The sequence below is a fragment of the Ptiloglossa arizonensis genome, chromosome 8, assembly GCF_051014685.1.
Source record: "Ptiloglossa arizonensis isolate GNS036 chromosome 8, iyPtiAriz1_principal, whole genome shotgun sequence".
NCBI classification, from domain to species: domain Eukaryota; kingdom Metazoa; phylum Arthropoda; class Insecta; order Hymenoptera; family Colletidae; genus Ptiloglossa; species Ptiloglossa arizonensis.
In genome coordinates, this window is record NC_135055.1 from 18,626,052 (window position 1) to 18,649,902 (window position 23,851).

The 23,851-nt window shown below is 43.7% G+C and overlaps 1 protein-coding gene across 4 annotated transcripts; it reads right to left on the reverse strand.

The window, feature by feature from the left end:
- Nucleotides 1-595: 595 nt before the first annotated feature.
- LOC143150272 (ATP-binding cassette sub-family G member 4) lies at nucleotides 596-23,642 on the reverse strand. 4 transcript variants are annotated; one of them, XM_076318425.1, is made up of 13 exons: nucleotides 23,474-23,642; nucleotides 22,277-22,373; nucleotides 16,691-17,062; nucleotides 9,888-10,005; nucleotides 7,989-8,178; nucleotides 7,680-7,825; nucleotides 4,848-5,086; nucleotides 4,477-4,773; nucleotides 3,713-3,879; nucleotides 3,479-3,647; nucleotides 3,302-3,402; nucleotides 2,864-3,205; nucleotides 596-2,779 (listed from the first exon to the last, which is right to left on the reverse strand). In XM_076318425.1, exons 3-13 carry the CDS (start codon nucleotides 16,881-16,883, stop codon nucleotides 2,621-2,623), a joined length of 2,121 nt encoding a protein of 706 aa, XP_076174540.1. In that variant the 5' UTR covers nucleotides 16,884-17,062; nucleotides 22,277-22,373; nucleotides 23,474-23,642; the 3' UTR covers nucleotides 596-2,620. The 4 variants fall into 4 exon arrangements, with proteins under 4 accessions (XP_076174540.1, XP_076174539.1, XP_076174538.1 ...); XM_076318424.1 differs by having other exon boundaries at nucleotides 22,252-22,373; XM_076318423.1 differs by lacking the exons at nucleotides 22,277-22,373; nucleotides 23,474-23,642 and adding an exon at nucleotides 17,626-18,013.
- Nucleotides 23,643-23,851: the final 209 nt, after the last annotated feature.

Genomic DNA, 23,851 nt, shown 5'->3' on the forward strand with positions numbered 1-23,851 from the left:
TGCATCCTGGGGACGCGCGTACTACGATCGATGCAATCTGGACGATTCGTGCGTATCTGGGCGCATCTGATCGATCTCGTGACACAAATGGTCGTGTTTCACGGGGTTTGAACACCGTATGCGGACAACGTGTATTAAGGTTTGCTTTATGCAAAAAAAAAAAAAAAAGAACGGTGAAAGAAAGATCTTCTCGACCAGCTGGAGAAAAATCATCGAATATTCACAATTGTGAGAATTATTCACGAACGCGTGCAATTTGTTTTGTGTTTTGCGCAAGGAGATAATTAAATTTGCCGCGTCGAAATTGTGCCAGTGTTTCTAGCACATTTTTGCAGGGAGATCGCGTTAAGGAACGCAGGACCGAGGGAAACCTTTCACTTTGAATGAACGATTCGTGTATTACGATCGAACGATTATACGGAAGATACTTCGTATTGGGCAATAGTGGAACAATTCAACGTCAAATGATGTAATTGGGAAAAAATCGATTCGAATGAAAACGGTCGTGAGAGTTTCTGGTATCGCGGTTAATTAATTAACGGCGCGAAACCGTCGATATATCATGGCACGCGATAGTTACATAAAATCAAAGTGGTAAAATTATGAAAGGCATACTTTTATTCGTAAGAAACATACGCTATAAAATACAACGAAGATTATGCCAATGCAACACAGAGACACGTGTACACGCGTACACGATGCTTTATAAAAGTATATATGTATATCAATCGGTAACGATCGCGCTAATCTTTTACATATAAACATCTATAATTTATCCCGTGTAAATAGATACAAACATATTTTCCCGTTAAAGTACATTTGTCGTGTCGGTATTGTGTATAAACGAAAACGACGAGAACAATTCGATTATTTCTCACGATTATTCTTCAATTGTCGATAACGAGCGATTCCGCGATTTAACAATCGGTCGGTTCAATCATTTTCGTGGATCGTGTGTTGTCGCGTTCGGTGTTTTCTTTTTTTTTTCTTTCTTTCGTGAATTTTTCATTGTGCTTCGTTCGTGTAAAGTTCCGCAAACGTTTGCTCGAGTATACCAAAATATATGGGAAAGCAATAACGATAATGGGAAATCGGTAAGTTCATCGTTTCCCATCGCGACGAGAACGAAAACAGGAAACGGATGAAGTGACTATGGATAGAGTCGTTATATGTACACTCCTCCGGTTCGTAGGTCGTAAAACAATACCTACTGATCGGTAACAATTTGTATAAATAGAGTACCGATAGAGTTCGATTTCAACTCCGTTCGAACGAAACGGAACGGACGATTATCAACAATTCGAAAAAAACATTTACACACGAAGACGTATTTGGAAACGGATATACAAACAACGTGTACCGTGTCGAACACCAAAGAAACACGTACCGAGAAAGTGCAAGAGCACAATGTTCTTAGTGGAAGTGGGAGCGAGAACCGACGATAAATTGTTTCTTTTTTTTTTTTTTTTAAAGCTTTTCAGAGTGTCGCGCTCCCACCGTATCTTTCGCGCGCACGGTGAATTATTTTTGTTCATTTCTCTTTACAAAAGTAGGCTCGCTTACAAAATAGAAATCGGTTAGTATATGATTGGACTCTACGTATAAGAGACACATTAATTGGAAGAGTTACGACGAACGTAAGATTTTTCGATGCGAATCGTGGGTGCGAATTCTCGCTTGAAACCGGAACAACGAGATGAAAATTCGACGATTCGCGATACACCTGGTAAACCTGGCAAGATTCACGTTCGCCACGAGCGTTGCTCTTAATCGAACGCGGAGCAAACGCGCGTTGCGTACGATGCTTGGAAATTTCAACACACTCGCGCGCGTTCATCGTTCGTAACTCTCCTGCATCGTCAAACTCACAGCCATAGGTGGATAGAAAAAGAAAAAAAAATATGTGATCGCTCGCGAAACGTTGTCAATTAAGGCCTCTTATTCCTTCCAGAGAATAAAGTTGCAGAGCTTCGATGTTCGTTCGATAAGCTGCTCCATTTGGCTCGAGATCCCGAGAATCTCTTCTTTGCTTTGCTTATCCCCTTCGAGGAGCATTAATACACACGATACATACATATACACATGATGCATACATACACGCACACACACATACGCTCTCGCAGTCGATTCGAGATCAAGCTGCGTACTTACTACTGCATAGAAAGTTGTGCTACCGTGTAATAAAAAAAAAAAGAAAAAGAAAAGAATAATAATAAGAAGATGACGAAAAAATATACCCTGAACAAGTGTGTCGTGTTAGTTTGCTACAGAGTAATCGTTTTGTCGTTGTAAAACTAAGAGAAACGAATAAATTACGTTAGTTTAGACCGTATGGAATCAACGTGTATTACAAGTATGAATTACGGGGTAGGAGAGGTTGCTGCGTGTCTCTCCGTTCTTTCGGTGCAACTTTTTCGACTATCAGGGCTGGGTTGATTATCGTCGGAAAAATTGAAACCGATGTGCGTGGAGAGCCCGCGAGAAATGAAATGATCGATCGATCGAGCGCGCCTACGTTGTTACCGCGATGATAAAACGCGGATTTTCGCGTCATCGTTCGTTACGTATTGTACGCTTGGACTTTGTCAAATTTCCTCGAAAAAAAATTGTGCACGCGGTTCTACCGCGCAGTCTTTAGTTTCCAACGGAGGAACAGATAGGCAGCGATTCGAAGAACGACGAATATCAAAAGCAGGGCAAGAATATCGAGGGTGAAATCGGCGTCGAGCATGTCCAGTTCCTCCAAAGTGGTTTCCGGATTTTTGAAGTGGCAGTAGACCTGCGAACAAGTTCAACGATGGATAAGATACTAGATGAAACGTCATCGAGAACTTTGACGATCGTTTACGAGGAAATACCGTACCTGGAAACACTTTAGTTTCTCCCGACCGAACGAGTAAGTCGCCAACGCAGTTCCTTCGAAACCGTACCTGATGTAGCTCAGATAGGTGATCCATCTGAGGTACACAGGTATGGCGTCGAAGCTGACGAAGAAGCCCGAGAACAGGAGGAACGGTACCGACATCACCGGTGCCAGGAATACACCGTTTTGCACGTTCATGGCAGCTCCAACGACCAGTCCGACCGATTGAGCGACGAACGAAATCAACAAACAAGTCCCCAAGAACATATTGAACCGCATCGTGTCCGTTGGTTGGCTCGTCAGGAAGTAGACAATCGTGACGTATATTATGCAAAATATTGCCTGCAAAGGAGAGATCATAAACGAGTGATCGTTCGTGCACGATAAGTACGGTGTGTGTTTTCGTTTGGAACGTGTACGAGTTCTTTCGATCGTTACCTGAAACGGTATATCGGACACGGTGATCGCTAAATAGTAGGACTTGAGGGAATACCACCTGTTGAAGTTCTCTTTCAGAAGCACCGGCAGCTCCAACGGAACTACAAAGGAATATGCGTTCAATTAACCCGTAATTACGAAGGTACCGAGGTAGTGGACACGCAAGTGTATACGTACAAGATAGAATCGTGATGGTCATGGACGTGTACATAAGAAACAGCATATTGAAGAAGAGGAACCCAAGGTTGCTAAGTACTTTAGCGCCGTCGTTTCCAATGTCGTAGTAAAGCGCACCGATCAACAATCCGACCAGGATGTGAGCGAACAGTCGAAGGTACATGAGAGTCTGAAAAATTGGAAATATAACGATCGAGTTTCTACGATACGGTGGAACCAGGACGATAGACTCACCCAATCTCTGCGACTGAAGAGCAAAGTCCTCTTCAGGATGATCCAGAATTGTTGACACTCCGAAGTGGGGTATCTTTCGGGCAGGACACTGATCGTGTCGTCGAGCAAGGCCACGTCGGCGTTATCTCTCTTCTCCAAGTCCATCGATATCACTACGTCCACCGTTACTGCCGAAAAATACGGTATATAATATTATTCAAACTTTTCTTCCTTTTTACCAACCTCTCGCCAGCTACTCGTTTAATTCTCCCTTCGTATCTCGTTTCGGGATATCGCGATACGTTTCGAGAGACATTCGTTCGTTATCTACGCGTCGATATCTCTCTCTTTTTTCACATTTTTCATATTCCGATACACGAAACGTGTCGAGAGTTCTATTTACAAACTATTCACCGCCTACGCGCCGATATCTCTCTCTTTTTATCTTCTTTTCCATCCCGATGTACAAAATGTGTCGAAAGTTTTGTTTACAAACCGTTCGCTATCTACTCGTCGATAACTCTCTTTTCTTACCATTTTTTTTCTATCCTGGTATAAAAAATGTACCGGAATGTTTCTTATGAACTTTTCATCGTCTATTCGTCGATATCTTTCTCTTTTCACCTTTTCTATAGTCCAATATAAACTATCTATCGGCATTTTTGTTTTACTAATTTTACACCATCCACTCCCTCTTTTTACATTTAATTTCGCGATACAAAACCCGTCTCGATTTTATTTCCCTGCTGTCTTTTCATCACCCGCTCCGATTTCACTCTTTTTACCTTGTTTCGCGATATCGTTGGTCGCGTAGGAAGGTATGGCCGTTTTGGCGTTGGTCTCTTTCGACGTGTTCACTTGGAACTTCTCCTCCAAATTCTTCACGTCGTTTTTGTCCTTCGTCTCCATCGTTTCACCACCGTCGACTCCTTTCTGAAGCGTTTCGCTGAGACTGTTGTTCATCCCCTCGGATCTATTCTCCGGGAACGGATATCCTTCCCGTATATCGTACTTTCCATTCTTTATAGCGTTCACCAGATTCTTAATGTTGTCCCCGTATTCCCCGCATGACACTTCGATAACTGAAAAATAGAAGGAAATCGGGGCGATTAGTATTATGTGCAAGATACGTTGCTGGTAGATAATCGAGACTCACTGAAGGAGGCCGGATTGTGGTAACTCGGACAGTTTAGGCCAATGTTTCTAAGGAAAGGCACCAACTGCGCCGTGGATCCCTGATAGACGCATTGTCCTTCGGCCAACGTGTACAAAGCGTCGAACATTTCAAAGAGTCTGGCGCTGGGCTGATGAATGGTGCAAATTATTGTCCTCCCACCACGGGCCAGAGTCTTCAACAGCGAGATACATTGAAAGCAAGACGACGAGTCCAAACCACTGCGAACAAACCAAACGAAACACGGTGTTCATTGTTCATCGTTCATGGATCTCGTTCCTGGTTTTCTTTTTTTCTTTTCGAACGTTTACGAATGATATCCAAACAATTACAAAAGAAGAATGTTGAATAATGTCAATTTTCGATGTATGGAAACGAGAAATTCACACAGGATCCTTCGTGGTGTTTCCTAAAGAAGAAGAATGAACTTCTACGAAAAACGATGGGAAAGTTGTTAAGGACATTCTTTGTTCTTCGTGGGGATACTCCTAGAGCTCTTGCATGAATTTTTCATTTCCAAAATCGATCAATTTCTAAATCAGAATTGCTTATTTTTCAATCGAATACGGTTCGTCGTAACTCGAATGCGGGTGTTTTTAAATTTAAAGTCGACCATTTTTAAATTTAAAATCGACTATTTTTAAATTCGAAGTCGACTAATTTTAAATTTAAAATTGCTCACTTTTTCAACGTTCTTCTTTGTCCATCGAGCTTCCTTTCCCCGGACAAGGTCCGATCGTTCCACAAACGCGGACCTTGAGCCGGCTGGTCATTGATCGCGGTTGTACACTCGTGTCTTTTATCACCGCAAAGAAAAATAAACGCTACGAGGATCCCGAGGAACCGGTTGAACGCGTATTTTCAAAACTTTCGGCGCGGACTTTAACCGATACGAGCTCGTAAACAGAAATTCGTAACGACGAAACGGTCGAAGCGTGTCTCGTGACGTCGGACGAATAATAAAAGAAAAAAAAAGGAAAAAGCAAGAAAAGAGACACCCGCGCTCGATTACGGTGAAAGCGGGGAAGAAAAGAGCTTCGCAAAACTTGGACATTGATCGCGTATACTTTCTCCCGTCTGTTATTATGCGCGTTCATCCTTTCATTTCGCTGTCCAAGGAAACCTCGGTCGCACCCTGTGATTTCGTACACGTGTAATTATATTGCACAACGAAAAATCACGGTACCGTTAGCTCGATACCTGAGCATTAACGTGCAGCTACGTGTACACAAGCCACGTGTAAAATAATCGTAGACGGGAAAATCTTGTTATTAACGAGCGCGGGAAAAAATCGTCAAGATGGTCGATCGTTTACGTCGTTAACGTAACTTTGTAATTTCGTCCAGGTTTCTTTGGTCGAGATTTCTTCGTCGATGAAAATCAAAGCGGGGAAAATATTCTCGTTAACTATCATAAGAAAAAAAATCGTCAAGATCGGTCAATCGTGTACGTTAACACGACTTCGTAATTTCGTTCATGTTTCTTTACTCGAGAAGATTTCCTCGTCGATGAAAATCAAAGTAAGGAAGATATTCTCGTTAACTATCATAAGAAAAAAAATCGTCAAGATCGGTCAATCGTGTACGTTAACACAACTCCGTAATTTCGTCCATGTTTCTTTACTCGAGAAGATTTCCTCGTCGATGAAAATCAAAGTGAGGAAGATATTCTCGTTAACTATCATAAGAAAAAAAATCGTCAAGATCGGTCAATCGTGTACGTTAACACGACTTCGTAATTTCGTCCATGTTTCTTTACTCGAGAAGATTTCCTCGTCGATGAAAATCAAAGTAAGGAAGATATTCTCGTTAACTATCATAAGAAAAAAAATCATCAAGATCGGTCAATCGTGTACGTTAACACGACTCCGTAATTTCGTCCATGTTTCTTTACTAGAGAAGAATTTCCTCGTCGATGGAAATCAAAGTGGGGAAAATATTCTCGTTAACTATCATGAAAAAAAAAATCGTCAAGATCGGTCAATCGTGTACGTTAACACGACTTCGTAATTTCGTCCATGTTTCTTTGCTCGAGATTTCTTCGTCGATGAAAATCTTCTCGTTGTTAACTATCACGAGAAAAAAAATTGTCAAGATCGGTTAATCGTGTACGTTAACACGATTTCGTAATTTCGTCCACGTTTCTTTACTCGAGAAGATTTCCTCGTCGATGAAAATCAAAGTGGGGAAAATATTCTCGTTAACTATCACGAGAAAAAAAATCGTCAAGATCGGTCATTTGTGTACGTTAACACAACTCCGTAATTTCGTCCACGTTTCTTTACTCGAGAAGTGATTTCCTCGTCGATGAAAACTGAAGTGCGACGATCGTCCGCTGACACTGACCGTGTGTCTTCGTTAAATCGTTATATAAAAAGCAGACAGGTTTCTCCGGTGCTAATAGCGGTGAAAGTGAAAGTATTCGTAATAAGAAAAAACATCTCCCGACTTTACACCCATCGTCGATTTCACGTCTTCGGAATCGATATCGCGGCGCTTCCAAACCTGTTTACTTTTCTTTTTTGCATCCCGCTTAGGTAGGTGCACATGCACTCGCGAAACTAACGGCACCACCTGTTGGGCTCGTCGTATATCGTTCGGGTGCAATGCACCGTACGTGTAAACAACGCTCGCGACGTCTAATCGGTTCAACGATTCAACGTTTAGGGGTGGTGTGTCGTTGATTAACGTGCACGAAAGACCATTCGAGCGAATACGTTGCATTGTACCTGTGTGTACAATATATATATATACACTGCTGGATACAACTAAGGTTTAACGAGTTCCTTGGAGTACATTTCTTTTTTTACCTCACCTGGTTGGCTCGTCGAAGAACATTACAGGGGGGTTATTGACTAATTCGAGGGCGATGGAGAGCCTCTTTTTCTGACCACCGCTCAAATTCATGGTCATGGTCCGAATATGCTCCGACAGACCGAGCGTCTCGAGGATCTCCTGAATCTGGAAAAATCGCAACGAAAACGTTCCATTAGCGTGTCGTTAATCGTATTTACAAACTCAAGATCGGGCAGCCAGGTCAGCGGAATTCTTCGGAAACATCGAAAGACCGTAACCCTAAGCGATGCCCGCGCACACGCGAGCTATTTAACTCGAATACACGTACCACTTCCTCCTTTTCCGCATTGGTAGCGTGCGAACCGAGTTTAAGGTTCGAGGCGACTTTCATTGCTTCGGCCACGGTTAAATTCGCATGAAGTTGATTGTCTTGCATGATGTAGCAGGAGAGCTTTCTGAAGTCGCTGAGGATCCTCTCGTGCCCGTTCATCGTGATACTTCCTTCCACGCCCATCGACCTAAACACACCGAGGACTCGTGATGCTTTCACGTAAATGACTTTCGTGTACAGTGAGCGAAACGTTCACCCTTTGAACTCGAAAGGTGGTCACACAATTCGGTGAACTTTTCCCAAGTTGGAACATTTTCGAGCTTGGAATTTAAACGTTACGTTTTTGTGAAATGTTGAAATAATAATCTGCACTTCCGGATTAATTTTACGGTTCAATGGATTTTAACGAGGTACCTGTTTCTGATAGCAGAAACAAAGTTTCCAGTGCAAAAGGTTAAAACGCATATGGCCTTTGGATCGACCGAGGCTTGGGAAGTTTCGCTGGAAATTTTCCCGTTGAGATATTTCACGGATCGCAGATGTTAGCACATTGACCCATGGTATGTATTTTTAAAACGAAACGATCTACCAAACACATTGGAAAAGTTTTTCGGTACGGATTCAAAACACTCTGTATCTTGATCCTTCGCACTCGAGAGACGACCGAGAGTCACTAACCGATGCGTTGGAATTTTTAAAAAAATTTTTTCTTCATTTTTTCAACTTCCAAGGAAAACTTCCTTCGTGGCTCGAGATGAAGAAAGTGCCTCGCGAAATATACGAAATACCTCGATAAGATCACATCCAAGTTTATTCAACAATTTATTCTTATACTTTCGATCTGGAGGATTTCTTCGAGGTTTGGAGTTTCATGCGTGGAAAAATGGTTCGAGCGACCTGGGTCCGAACAGACCCGTGATTTCACCCCGTACAAATATTTCGTGCAAAAAATTCTATTACTCCATATCGAATATGGAAAAGCACAACGTGTGACTATCGAGCGTTGTAATATGCAAATGAGAATATTTATTAAAAGACGTTATCGTTACGAAATTCAAGTTATATATATACAGATCCCGAACAAAGTGAAAGACTTTTTTATTTTTCTTTCTGTGTACCAGTGCCAAGAACGTTTAACCATTTGATACATATATACATACATTTTCATTTTTGCTGCAATAAAAGTCAAAATTCGACATTTTATCGTACCTTTCTTAATTCCCAAGGAAAGTGTCCTACACGCGTTATCGATACAAGGTACCCCTGGGTCAGGAAAGACCCAGGGTCGGTTAGAAACGAGGTTAAAACTTTCCGCGCCCACCGAGGTGTTTTTCGCGCGCATAATTCGCCGATGCGTTACGTCAACATCATTGTGACGTCCGCAAACGAAATGGAATAATACCGAGCGATAGAATGCAACATGTCGTCGCTCGTGGCTCGAATTATTAACGTACCATCGAATTCGTTCGCGCGTAAGAAAATACCGGTTTTCATTTACGAGACGTTGAACGTGCGATTATAGTTGCATGCTTGTCGAGCACGTGTCCCTGGAGAAATGGATCCTTTCTTTCTTTCTTTCTTTCGTTCGTTCTCGGCCCCGATACACGAACGGATTCGCGGCGTTACGTAGAAAGTACCAGTCGAAAATTTCTCGAGAAACAATTGCGTAACGCTCGATCCGCGAAGAAAGCGAAATTTCGTCGCAGAAAGAAAGTGAAATCGCGACCGACGAAAACACACCTGAGCTTCTTTGCTCCGTTTTGGTACGATCGGTTCGCAGAATCGGCGAAATAAATAAATCGATGCGAACATCTACGGGGAAGGAACGATTTAATCGATGATTTTACCGGTCAATAACGCTCGCGTTAATGAACATGCATAAACATAATGACTCACTTGTATCCGGTCAGGATGTTTAAAAGAGTAGACTTTCCCGCACCGGATGGCCCCATAATAGCCGTCAGTTCTCGGGACCGTAGTCTTCCACTGACCGATTGTAGAATTGTTTTCACATCTGAAAATCGGTTGCATATATTGTACACGTGTATACGTAAATATATTCCTCGACGCGTTAAACGTCACGGTGGTCTCTGAGGATTGGCGCTTCGAGGTTACAGTAATTTTCTAAAGTGCTTACAGGACACTAATACTCGTGAATTTTTAAAGGGCGTTACTTTCGTTATAAAGTAACAAGCACGAATTGTCGAATATTTCTTCTTTTTGCGCTACAGTTTGAGGAAATATCATGGACATCCTTAACGCGTCGAACGTCACGGTGGTCACCGGTGAACGTTGCTCCGAAGTCACAACGATTCCCTGAAGTGTTCACGAGTCGCGAACTCTGATACTCGTGAACTTTCAAAGAGCGTTACCCTCGTTACAGATAAAGTAACAAGTACGGCGTAAAATTATCGAATAATTTCAACTTTTTGCACCAAGGTTCGAGGAAATATGGAAAACCGACGTGGCGCTTAACGCGTGAAACGGATAATCGAATGAATATCGGGCGGAAGAGAGAGGACGGGAGAGAACGTAACAACCGGTTCGTTCGTCGATGTTGCGTCCTCGTTTACAAATTACAATTAATCTTGGCGAACGTCAACGACCGTGAGTCGTCCGCGTAGTCTCGTTCCTTCGTTCCGGAGAAACAGAAACAAAGAAAATTACGCTTCGAAGTAGCGGCAACCATGCATGCAGAGTGTATCGTTTGCCATATTGTTGATTATACTTTGCCCCGACAGTGGATATCGCGAAATAACGAGGCCCGTCCTATCGTTCGTTAGTTAAGAACATTTCTGGAATATGCTCGTGGGCGTGTGTATCGAACGTGCCGGACGATAAACGATGTTCGACACGTCGAACGTCACAGTGGTGACCGGTGAACGTCCATTGAACGTCCATCCGGAGTCACAAAGATTCTCTAGAGCGTTTGCAAACTCTTACACGGACTCTAACACTCGCAAACTTTTAAACAGCTCTCGTTAGCGATACTGTAAAATAACATGGACAAATTACTGAATATTTTGACTGTTTACGTTACGGTTTGAACAAATACCGTGGACATCCTTAACACGGACGCCACGGTGGTCACAGGTGAACGTCCCTCCGGAGTCATAACGATTCTCTAAAGCGTTTACAAGTTCTTACACGTTGTAAATGATTATGTAGCATTACTCTCGTTAATGATATTACAAAATAACAAGTAGCATCGACAAAATTACCGAATATTGCTACATGAACACTACGGTGGTCACAGGTGAACATCCCTTCGGAGTCACAACGATTCTCTAGAGCGTTTACACGTTCTTACACGTTGTAAATGATTATGTAACATTACTCTCGTTAATGATACCATAAAATAACAAGTAGCATCGACAAAATTACCGTATATTGCTACTTTTTACAGTTTAGACAAATATCGTGGCCATTCTTAATACGAACGTCACAGTGGTCACAGGTGAACATCCCTCTGGAGTCATAACGATTCTCTAGAGCGTTTACAAGTTCTTACACATTGTAAGTGACTAAGCAGCATTACTCTCGTTAATGATACTATAAAATAACAACTAGCATCGACAAAATTACTGTATATCGTTACTTTTTACAGTTTGAACAAATACCGTGGACATTCTTAACACGAACGCCATGGTGACCACTGGTGAACGTCCCTCTGGAGTCACAACGATTCTCTAGAGCGTTTACAAGTTCTCACACATCGCAAACGACTAAGTAGCATTACCCTCGTTCGTGATATCGTAAAATAACGAGCACGGTCGACAAATTACCGAAAATCTCTACTTTTTGCACCACGATTCGATCGGACATCGTAGAGATCTTTAAACGCGGGAAACTAGCGTGGCCGGTGAACACGGTGAACGTGTTAACGAGCGTCTGGTTGTGATTAACGTTACTCGTGACAATTTTTCTCGTAGCTCCCGGGCATATTGAAAACAAACGGCGGCGTTCGCTCGATTACCGTATCGTTTTTCATCGCGTTTTATTATGCGTTGCGTGTCGCTCACGATAATTGATAAGTCCGATATTACGATAGAACTTCTATTATGTCACACGTTAAATGTGTGCGTACGTGTGCCGCGGATTGCGTGACACCGAATGTTTTTCCCCCCCCGTTTGCAAATGTAACACGCTCGCCATTCGAGAAAACTAGAACTTGATCCAAGAGGGTTCGAAAGAACCCAACGACAAAGCTGACCGACCAGGTTACGTGACGATCGCGGTACGTTCAACATTACCATTCGATCGAATCCAATTGTTGATAATTAACGGAGATAAGCGTTATCGTTGCTCGGTCGTTCTGTAATTAATCGCGATAGGATCGTCGGTCGGTGTTTACGCGATGGAATTGTTTCGTTGCCGCGAAATTCGGTGCCACGCGAGATTTCCTCGAATTAAAAACTCGACTCAAAGAAACCACGGTACCGTGAATGTGAAAGGAAGTAGGGTGCGTGAACTCCGTTCCTGTTAACTGGGACACGAAATAAGTTGGCGATCTTTCCTGCCGAGTAATCGTTCGCGATACATTCAATCCTGTTTAATGCTTCACCGCGATCGAGAATCCACGTAATCGAGCAAGGTGGATACCACGTTCCCGCAAACTGTCGTTTAAATTATTTTACTCGACAACGATATCCAATTGTTGCGAATAAGGGACGAATCGCGAGTAAAATGATTCCAGTATGTACAATTCGAACTTGGTATTTACACGTAAGATGGACATCGATTGATACTTGAAAATAAATATTTGCTTCACCGTTTGTGTACGAGAAAGTACACTAATGCGAGTAGAAGGCACGTAAGTTTATTTTTCAAGAATCGTTTCCGTACCAGTGACAACGTTTCGAACGATACCCTAGCAGGGTCGTTGGATTTCCCTCCGGATTATCGTTAATTGGTGATCGATTCATCGCATTCGACGCAAGGAAAACAATTTTCACAAACAAAAGAAACGTTGAGCAATTGTTATGCTCCGATCTGGAACGATTGTTGGGTTACGCAACTTCTAAAATAATTAAACCAAGTTACGCGATAAGCTTCAAGTGGCTGTAATTGAGACATTTACCCCGCCGAAGGAAACAACGACTTTTGGAACGTCAAAGATCCGAGGTAACACTTGGAATTTCTGAGGTTCAGCGATGTGGTTTTCATTGGCGCGTAAACGCGGCTTGCAAATGAAGAGAGAGAGAAAAAAAAAGAAGAAATAGGATGACGAGTAAATTACGCGACACGAAGGACACGCGTTGTGTATAATTCGTACAGAATCGGTGATTAATTCAATTGCGTTATTAAGCGGAATAATCTCCACATAATTGCTTTTAATTGTTATGTGTATCGGTGCGTCGGTCGATATAGTTGAGCGACACGTAGGTGATTTAATATCGAAAGAGGAGTCGAGCGAATAAATAATAAATCACTTTTGGTCGTTGTTTCATCGTCGAGCGTGGTATAACGCGCCTCACATTTAGAGCAAAGATGGAAATGGGTTGAAGGCAACATGGCGGCCGATATCCGCAATCGCGCGGAAGAATCTCGCCGGACGTTCGCGTCAAGAGCGTCGAAGAGGTTTTACCGAGTGTTGCGCAAAATACGGATTGCAAAAATGTTGTCAGAACGTATGCGTTCACTTTCTATGCGCGATGGTGTTACGCCGATGGCTCTGTTCGCGCAAAATGTAAACCGAGCGGGGAAAAAAACGAGGAAAAATTACATCGGTAACTGGTGAAGTACGAGGAGAATTTAGTTATCGTCAACGATCGAATAATTTAACGAAAGTCGGATTATATTGTCTCAAAAAGGTTTAGAAATATTTAAACGATTATACAGGGTAGTATGGACGCCATTGGTTGAGGTGGAAGGGTCGAGTGAAATGTTACAATAAATATACAATTTTTTTCTTTTTTTTTTTTCTTAATCGGAATTTCTCGACCTTTTGCGAAGTAATTGCAGAAAACTTCTAGAACGGCGTGTATCATCGTTAATTAAAATTTTTTAAACACGATTCATGTTTACACAATACGTAGATCCATTACGAGGTGTAATTGATCATGTTTTATTCCAGAACGGCGTAAAAAGATTGTCGTAAAACCGGTAAAATGGATTCCATTTCCACGAAGAGGTTGCAACATTACTCCTCCCGGTGGTTTTCCGTGACATTTGTTTCCCATTGGGTTAGGTCTGCGCTCGTCGAGGAGCGTTTGTAATACGAACACGATGGGAGGGTCCGAAGCAACGTAAATTATCGGTAACGCCCTACAAGTGCAGGCCAAAGAACCCAACGTTCGCTCCGATTCTGCACGCGTCTTCCTTCTCGAGATAATCTTCTAATAGAATTATCCAAGAACGCGATGTCGCCGTGTCTACGAAATCTGTGAAACGTCGTGACAAATTCTCGCGATCGATCCATGAAAGAACACACCGTAGTTTGACTAGAACTACCGATAGATCTCGGTGTATTGTCCCTTGTACGTGTCGCAAGAAAATCGAGGAAAATAGTAACTTACGAAATGTAACGAATGTATAGAATAGAAAAAGTCGTAACGTCGTTTGAAAGTACACTACGGAATTTAAAGTAAATTTATTCGTAAGGTAATTTGAAACCAGTCGTTTGGACTGGTTGGTAAATCCAGTGTTAATAAACGCGAACTGGGTTACAATTATTGCGAGGTAAGGACAATTGTAACGAATTGTCGGGATCGTAGAAAAAAAAAGAACAATACACCGGATCCGAATGATCGATAAACGGGCACCGGTTTGCAATTATCTCGAGATGAGGACAATTGATCAACGCTCGAAAACACGCTATTTTTACCCCTATACGCGGTAAGGTTAGGTACGAACCTTTAACACGGAATTGTAAATTGCGTTACGCAACACCGAGACTTCTTCGTAACGCGCGGCGCGCTCGCTCGATCGGAAAGTGAATCAACGAAACGATCGGGTACACGTTTTTCGTGCACTCGAAGCGAAATAGGCGCGAGGATAACGTAAGAAACGAAGCTTTATCGCGCGCAGCTGCCCGCAATTGGAACACCACGCTCCGTGTATAAATGAACGATAAGTGGGAACAAAGACCGATCTTTTCGAATTGCTCCTCGTCGGGCGTCACGTTTACCGCGTCGTGCGTGTCTTCGAACCGGTGGAAAATTCTCTCGAAACAAACACGGGTTCACGACGATCGCTCCGTTTCGTTACCAGAGTACCGAACGTTTTCACGAAGCACTTTGGAAATCGTGTGTCCGAAGTCTCGTGCCGTAACCGGTCTTCTTACAAAATCTCGGTCACTAATTCCATTCGCTTTAGCGACTCGACGACTACGCTCTACAAAACCTGTGTAGAAAGTTATTTTTTCGTAAGATGTATGGACGAAATTATCCTCTTCCAGGAAATACGAACAAAATTGTAGGATTTTTTTTGTAGGAAATACTGACTAAATTATTTTTTTGTAGGAAGTACGAGCTAAATTATTTTTTTATAGGAAATACTAATAAAATTATTTTTTTGTGGGAAGTACGAGCTAAATTATTTTTTTGTAGGAAATACGAAGAAAATTATTTTTTTGTAAAAAATACGGACAAGGTTATTGTTCCTATTATTCCTTCTGTAGGAAATACGAAGAAAATTATTTTTTCGTTGTAAACACGAAGAAAATTATTTTTCGTATGAAATACGGATAAAGGTATTTTTCAGTAGAAATTAGGAAGAATCTCAGCACTTTCAACGCAAGCGAAAATGTGTGCGCTCGATCGTCGAAAGACTCCGTGAGATATTCCCGTACGTCGTCGATCGTTGGGCGTACTTTTTACAAAAATTCCGTGTCCCGTTGTCTCTTTGTTTTGGTGGCGTTATCTCGATTATACTACCGCTCGATAAGAGTCTATCACAAAATGTGCAGTTGCCACAGCACGCGAACCACGTCACCGCGAGATATGTCCCTCTTTGAGCGTTTACTTTCACTTTGTGGTCAATGTCATCGAAAACCAGTTTCTCGAACGTTTCGATTCATACGATCGTGGAGCGAGACGATACATTCGACACCCGAATCTACCCCTCTTGGGACAATTCCGCGATCCGAGCGACAATTTTCGAACACGATTTCTCAACAAGGGGCGAAACACCGCGAGAAGTTTCAACGCCCGTGGTCAAAGATCAAAAGTATCGTTCGAGATACAACAATGGTTCTTGCACCGATAACATTATCCCGACCCTCTCAATTTCAAGAATATCTCACTCCATTTACTCTTTCCCCGTTCGCTTATCGTAGGTTCCCGTACGATGCGTGTTTATCGATTCGCCTCTATTAACAGTCGAATGCAATCGTGATCTGGCGACCTCTTTCCTCGGTAAATCCGTAGTTTAAAGTATGTTCGTGTAAACTGGCCGAAGGCGTCGATGTTTTCCCGATTTTTTCCCCGTGCGGTCAACGAATCGATCGACTCATAGCGATTATCGCCGATACGAGAAGTTGAAGTTCATTATCGGTACGGTTCCCCGAGTATCGATACGCTGGCGACTCGATACGACGCGAATCGCAATCGTACACCGCTTTTCACGAAAAGAACACAACGTTCCTACGATCACGTGTAACGAACGTACCCGTGAACTACATAGATTAGAAAACGTGGAAGCAACAGGGGATACTTGTTCCTCGATAGCGAACACATAAATAAATAATAATCACTTACTGTTCTTGCGTCCCTCTCGCACCTTATACGTAAGATCGGTGAACGCCAGATCGACCGGCGGCCTCTTCGGCAGGTGGGTGATCGTTTTCGGTTGCGTGGGCACAATTTGCAACCGGGTCCCCGAACCCTTCCTGGGTTGCAATAAAATTTCATTGGTGTTATCCTCTTGCGAACAGTTTCCCTCGAGCTTCATCTTTTATCGTGGTTTCTCTCGCGCGATATCAGGCTCGATCTTGACCCGTACACGGACCCGAAGCTCTCTTCTTTTCTCGTACACTTATTCTCGATCGAGTTTTTCGTTCAAACGATCCGACGGCCGTTTCCTAGCGCAGCGTTCTCGTTAGCGGTTAAACGTGCAATCCCTCTCATCGCCTGGAAAAATGATATCGGAAAATTGGACTCGGGAATACGAGCTGTGCACGAGCGAGAACCCGATACGCGAATCGACACGACCGACCCCGGAAACCGGACGATTGTTCGCCTACGTGTGTTAAAATAACACGCGGTGTCACGGTTTCCCATTAACCTTTTTCAAACGCGAGAACGACGGCGACCGACGGTACCGACCGCCGCGTGTATTTACTTGTCCCAACGGAACGGAGCACGTCGAAAAATATTTCGAACCGTCACCACCGTTCCATTTTTCTAACTTCGTACACGGTTTCGTATCACGGCGAATCGAGCGACCGACGGATACGCGCGAAGCCGAACGTTCGTCCTCGGGCGAGATTTCGAATTAAAGCGCGGTTCTTACATGGTCACGGCGCGTGGGGCGTCGCGTACCAAAACCGACAACACGGTAGACGCAACAATTGGTGAACTCGGCCCTCGCGATCTAACGGGTGAGCATCGCCGGTCCACCGCGGGATTCGGAGCTCTCCTTTCGTTCGCGCGGTATCTCGTTTATTGTACCAGCGATCGAACTGAACACGTACGCAAGATCGCGGCGATAACGCAGCGCTGGATCCAACGCGAGCGCGGTGAGTCGATCGGATGCCCCCGCCGCCGTCCAAACACGATGCTCGCACCTCGGCGTCTCGAGACTGACTGACTGACTCTGCCGCCGTTTAGCTGCACTGCGGCCATCACCATTGACCGTCATCGCTTTCCAGAGTGCTCTTTCTCCCTCTGCCTCCTCCCTTTCCTTCCCACTCCGTGGTAACCGGCGCGCGGTTCTCCTCTGTCTTTTCAACGACGCGACAAAGACGGGATCGTACGAACAAACGGAACGAAAATTGGCCGAGCGACGCGTCGTTAACCCAGACTAAAGTCTACGACGCCGCGGAGCTTTTCGGTTGCGAATCGTCCAGTGACAATTACCCTTTTTAGAGCGTTCCGACTCACCCGTACCCGACCGCGATTATTTCAGCTTGTCACGATTTACCCGCGCCCGCTACCGTCTCTCCCCCCACCGCACACACCCGTTCCGAGTTTCTTCCTGTACGTATCGGTCGGTCTAATAACTTTCAACGAGGACGTCGTTGCCGGCCGCGCTGTTAACCAATGATCATTAAAGGTTCGCTAAGTGAGCAATTTCTCGACCACGTGTTCCTTTCTCGTCGAGCGTGTAGGGACGATGCGTTCTCCTCCGCGCTTAATGGTATTCTACTATTTCGGTCGTCCCTCGTAACCGTTACGAGGACGACCCACAGACGAGAACGCGTCGATGTAACAAAAATTCGTCTCTGCGTTTCGATTCACGCGGCGTGCGTTTACACCGAGTCTGTCTTCACCGGTGTTCCACGATTGGTAATTCATGAGCGCGAGTGGCGACGGATTTAGAAAAGACCGTGGACGACCTCCCCGGTATCGGAGGAGTTCGAACGTCGCGACGTTTCGCATCGACTTTACACAGTCGCGGTGTATTCCAGGAAAAAAAAAGAATTACAGACCTCAACGACCTTGATCGATTTTTACCCCGAGATTCTAGCTTGGATTGTACGCGCGAAGGTTGTGTTTTTCCTGTGGGTGTGCGCGCGCGTGTACACGTGCACGCGTAGAGATGACAAACGTACGGCGAAGAAGAAACAGCAGAATCATCGCGATGTATCGAACGCGATCGAATTACAGGAAATATCACGTCGATTATTTCGTAATTAACTCGTAACAAGTACGACGTATTCTGCGTACGAGGGGAGACCGGGGTTCGATCCGAGTTTACCTCGCGAATTCTCTCCGTAAATATCTCCTCCGTTATAGGCACGACGTGTTAGCAAACGTTTGCGTTTCTCGCGCGATTTCGCGGGAAACAATGGATCGTCGCGTCGTTGAAAACACGTCGTTTCGACGCGTGTCTGTCCGTCCGTCCGTCCGTCCGTCTCGTCACGTTTCGTCGGCGTCACATCGTACGCGTTGGACTTAAGAACGAGCGAAGTGGTCCGCTACGGGACTGTATAAAGGCAACACGGTCTCTGCTCGAGACTATAGAGCGCCTCCGGCGACGCAACACGGAAAACGGTGGCCCGTCGTTCGTGGTGTCGATTATACGCGATTTCGATCGGTGAGGCGTCCCTAACCGAGCCCAACACCTCGATCGGCAAATTACCGATGACGCGCGCTCAGTTTTCCACGAGTTTCCAAGGCGTGTGGGTCGCACGGATCGCGACGGTGCTGTTAGTACTTTCCGATCGAAACGTGCGAAGAGTCCACGAACACGCACAGATATTCCCGGTACGATGAATCGACAGCTTCTACCAACGACTGCGGCACCGTTTATGCAAATCCCGCTTTAATGATCGGAACGTGTAACGAGTCGTCCCATCGACGGACGCAGCATTCTGTGAAACGTTTCGTGTACGGTATCTACGTTGAAAAAAAAAAGAAGAAAAGAAAAAAGAAACGACGAAAACAATGCGTACCGGTCGCGTCGATAACGATGCTTGCTTATCTTGTTCGCGCGCGACAAAGGAGAATGCTAACGACTGCTCGCCTAATTTTCCAACAACCGCGTCAGTGGGAAGCGTTGTTCGATTGTTAGTTTCTTCGCGCGATTCGCATGCTAAAAGTCACGTAGAGCCCCGTGACAAAATCAGTGCTCGTTTGCGGACCGAGTGCGTTCAGAAGGACACTAGTCATCGCTACGACACGTGCTTGTGTTCCACGAGCGTCGACGACCCGGCCAATTCGATAAGTTCGTTACACACGGTATACAACATTCTTTTATCTTGATCGACTCGGTCCAAGATAATGTTTACAAACATTGTTTATCGCGTGGTTAAAGCGGTGCAATAATTTTTTCATTCTTATTGCTACTATCTAGTGCAATACGGTACAATATTGCAAGTACCGTTGAAAATGTTCCCTTTGTTGCATCGTTTTTTAATTTCTCGAATTTAAATTCGATACGCAATATTTGAAATAATATACTCAATCGAATCGTTCGCAAAGTTGAACGAACTTTAAAATCGATTTTCTCCGATACGAAGTATTGTTGAAAATGTCCTCCTCGTTATTACATCATTTTATTTAATTTCTCCAATTCCTCCCTGATGCTACGAACGTGCAATATTTGAAATAATATACTCGACCGAATCGTTCGCAAAGTTGAACGAACTTTAAAATCGATTTTCTCGGAAACGAAGCTCCGGTTAAAAATGTGTTATAATTTTTTAAATTTCTTCGCCTAGAGTCACTCTCTGCTCGGTCGTACCGCGTGTAATAATATCGAGATACAGCACCGGACGATCCAAGGACTTGAGAACGTCCACCGTTCCGTGAACCAGGCGAGAAGAAATTTCAAAGGAAGCGATACGCGGCTAAAACACGCGAGAAATTGAGAAGCGTGTCGCGTGCGTGTAGATATTCCCGCAACGGACGTTTCGTTCCGGTGAAATACCGTAATACGATCGACCCACGCGTTCGCGCGAATTTCAAAGTCGAAGAGGAGTTTTTCCGTACCGTGAGCGCAAATATCACGCACGTCGAATCGAGTAAAGAAAAAAAAAAAAAAAATTATTAACCAGAGTGACTCGTCATCGTCGAACGTACGCATTCGAAAAGCGTGTACGCCGCTATTGCTAATGATTCGGTCGTGAGATGCTTTACGAAGCTACCCGGAATAAAGGTCGCTTACACAACCGGGAGCGCAAAGTCCGCTCCGCGCGAGCGGTTGTCGTTGTTTAGCAGCTACGATAAGACTATAATTACTGTGCTCTAACCGAGAATTTCATATCGACCTCTCTTCTATTTCCACTACGATCTGCACAGTCGTGATTCTCGTACGCTCGAAATCCCGCGACGCTTAGCAACATTTCTCGATCGATTTTCCAAACTGACGAATCAATTCAAGAACAATAGGTACCAAAGTATTCGCGAGACCGAACGATTTCGATTTATTTAAATATTAATTTTTCATCTGGTATTTTTCAAGCGCGGTAAATAACACACGTAACGACGCACGATAATCTCGTCACTCGTGCTCACCTCAATCGTGTTCTAATTGAACCAGATCGGATGTAGGACGAACGGTGGTAGCGTTTAAATATGCAAATCAGTCGCCGCAACGATGTTCAATAAGCATCGGTGGCTTTCAGCGACAATAACGTTGAAGGAACAAAAGAGATCACGGCGAGAGTAGACGATACCTCGAAACTCGACTCCGTACGTACAGTATCTCGATAATCGATTCCAGACATAATATTAAATTTCTGCAACACGGCTCGAAGTCCATCGGAGCATCTTAAAATTTCAGAGATGTGCGCAGTGGGTTCTTATCGAACAATTTATCGATATCGAATCAACTTTATCGAGAGTTGTTTCAAACACTTTGGTCAAGGTTCCGTTACATTCCACGCGTATCAACGAAAATATACAGCAAAATTTTTCGAAAACGCCGCATCACCTCGCGTAACGAATAATCGACGAACGCGAATGATTCTACGCCGAATGAATCGTGTTATTTAAGTCTTTCTGCGATCAAACTCGACGTTAATGAGACGCAGCTGGCTCGGTCGGTCGGTTCATTCGAAATCATCCGACTGAGTTGATCACTGGTGCAGAATAACGAGCACAGATCCAAATAAGGACACCGAAGATATAGAAACGTTGGCATACATTGTAGTATCGGGCACACCTTGTACTAAAAAACCAACCACTAGCGTTAAATAGAATAATTTAATGCTCCGATGAATCACGCCGAATTACCATCGCGAGAATTAAAAGTAAAAAAATTTTAAATATCGTGTTTTTGTATCGTCGGTGAATCCGCTCGAGGATCTCGAGACCTCGAGGAACTGAAGGAAATCGTTGAGACTTCTTAAAAGTTGCATCACGCATGTGCATCATGGTGCACCGACACGACGTTGTCACGAGGCCATTGCAATCCACGTATCATCGTATGCCCTTTGCCCGCTTAAACACTCGTCAATTTTTTAACGACGAGAAGAAGTGAATTTACTGTTGTAATTTTCGCTTTTTTTTTCTTTTTTTTTTACTCTTACCGTGCACGGAACCTTTCGAAATGTCAAGGAAGCTCGAGGGATGGTTAATTCGTTGGAAATTAACTAACTACGCATTAAACGTTAAAAATTAACCCCATTCGTTCGCCGCACGATTTTGCTCACCGTTTGATTCCATTGTTAAACGAACCTTCTTGCCGGTTCAGCTTTTCGTGTTCCACCATCGTTTAATTCTATACGTTTCTGCGGATGGATTTGTCTCAATATCGACGCAACGATTCAATTTTCTGAAAGAACAAATATACGTTATGGACGTACAGGTGGAATATTAATCGCCGTACGAAACTATGATGTAAGATAATAATTCGCTACAAGCGTGTAAAAAGTTGCTTACAATGGCACGAGAAATCAAATGACGTTAGAGAATGCCACCACGTGCGTCAAAGTGTGTCAAAACACACGCAATGTACGTAAGATTTTGCTTGCAGAAATACATTTTCAATATTTACATACGCGGAAATGTGGCTTTACACTGGATCCGTAAATATGCATCGGAGCTACTCGAATAATTCTCAACTATTCCTGGACGTGGCCGAGGAAATTAAAGGAGAATATTAATATCGTGTGTTCGAGGAATAAATTTCACAGCCAAACGTGACAAAATAATTTATATCTGTGAACGATCCTCCGAGATTACGGTATCATGCGAATCTACATTCACTTTTATCGGAATACGTTAAGCTCATAATTTTCTACCTTGAGCAATTATATTACCAATTTGCCGACCTTGGGGAAGCGACAAAGCAAGGTTTGATCCTTGAAATTTACATAATCGCACGAGAGACTTGAATTTTATCTTCCGGATTTTTTTTCTGTCATACGAAGACCATTAACAACAATGACATCTCGGAAACCGATTCGATTGTTACGAAATTAAATTTTCGAAAGAAAAAAAAAAGGAAAGGAAAAACTCGCAGTTACCGGTTCTTACGCGATCAATTCGTAAATAAAAATTGAATTGTGGCGGCAAACCGATTAATCAATAAACTCCTATTCTTATCGGTCGAGCGCTTCCACCGACAAACTCACGATTGTTCCGTTGAATTAAATTGTACAATGCTCGGCGACATACAAATTGCTAATTGCACGGATGCGCCGCACGATGTTCCGAGTCCCACTTCTAAGAAAACGAGAAAAATTCAAGCATCGTCGTCACGTTGGTGAAAACTGACACGCACCGTGTAACCAGCTAACCGCAAGAACTCGAGGTTATGATCGAACAAGAATCCACTAACTTCGCGTTCTATCTACGCACGTATCTATATGTCCGTTCGCTCCAATAGCTTTCTACACCCGGACCGTCTAATCTATAGATGCACGAACGTACCGTTTTCCGGACAGATGCAGCGTGAACGTTCAAGCGCAGCTTCGCACGAATGGTGTGTGGTGTTCGGTTGCACGAGAGAGAAAAAAAGTATTTGGCATTACACCTTCAACGTCTGCCAACACGCGGCACGACGTTCCACTAAACGCGTCGATCGATGGTCGACGACTGTTGCACGTTTCTAATCGTAATCGTAGCCCGATCGACGATCATTCAACGCGTATCCCCATTCTAAAATACAGTAAGTCGATTGGTTGCCAATAACGCATCGTGGGATTGCAAACTTGGACACCTTCTTTACCTTCATCCAAATCCCTGCCAACAGCGTCCGTTACTAACGTTTTCTCAATCCTGTTTCCATCTGTTATTCGTCGTATTCTT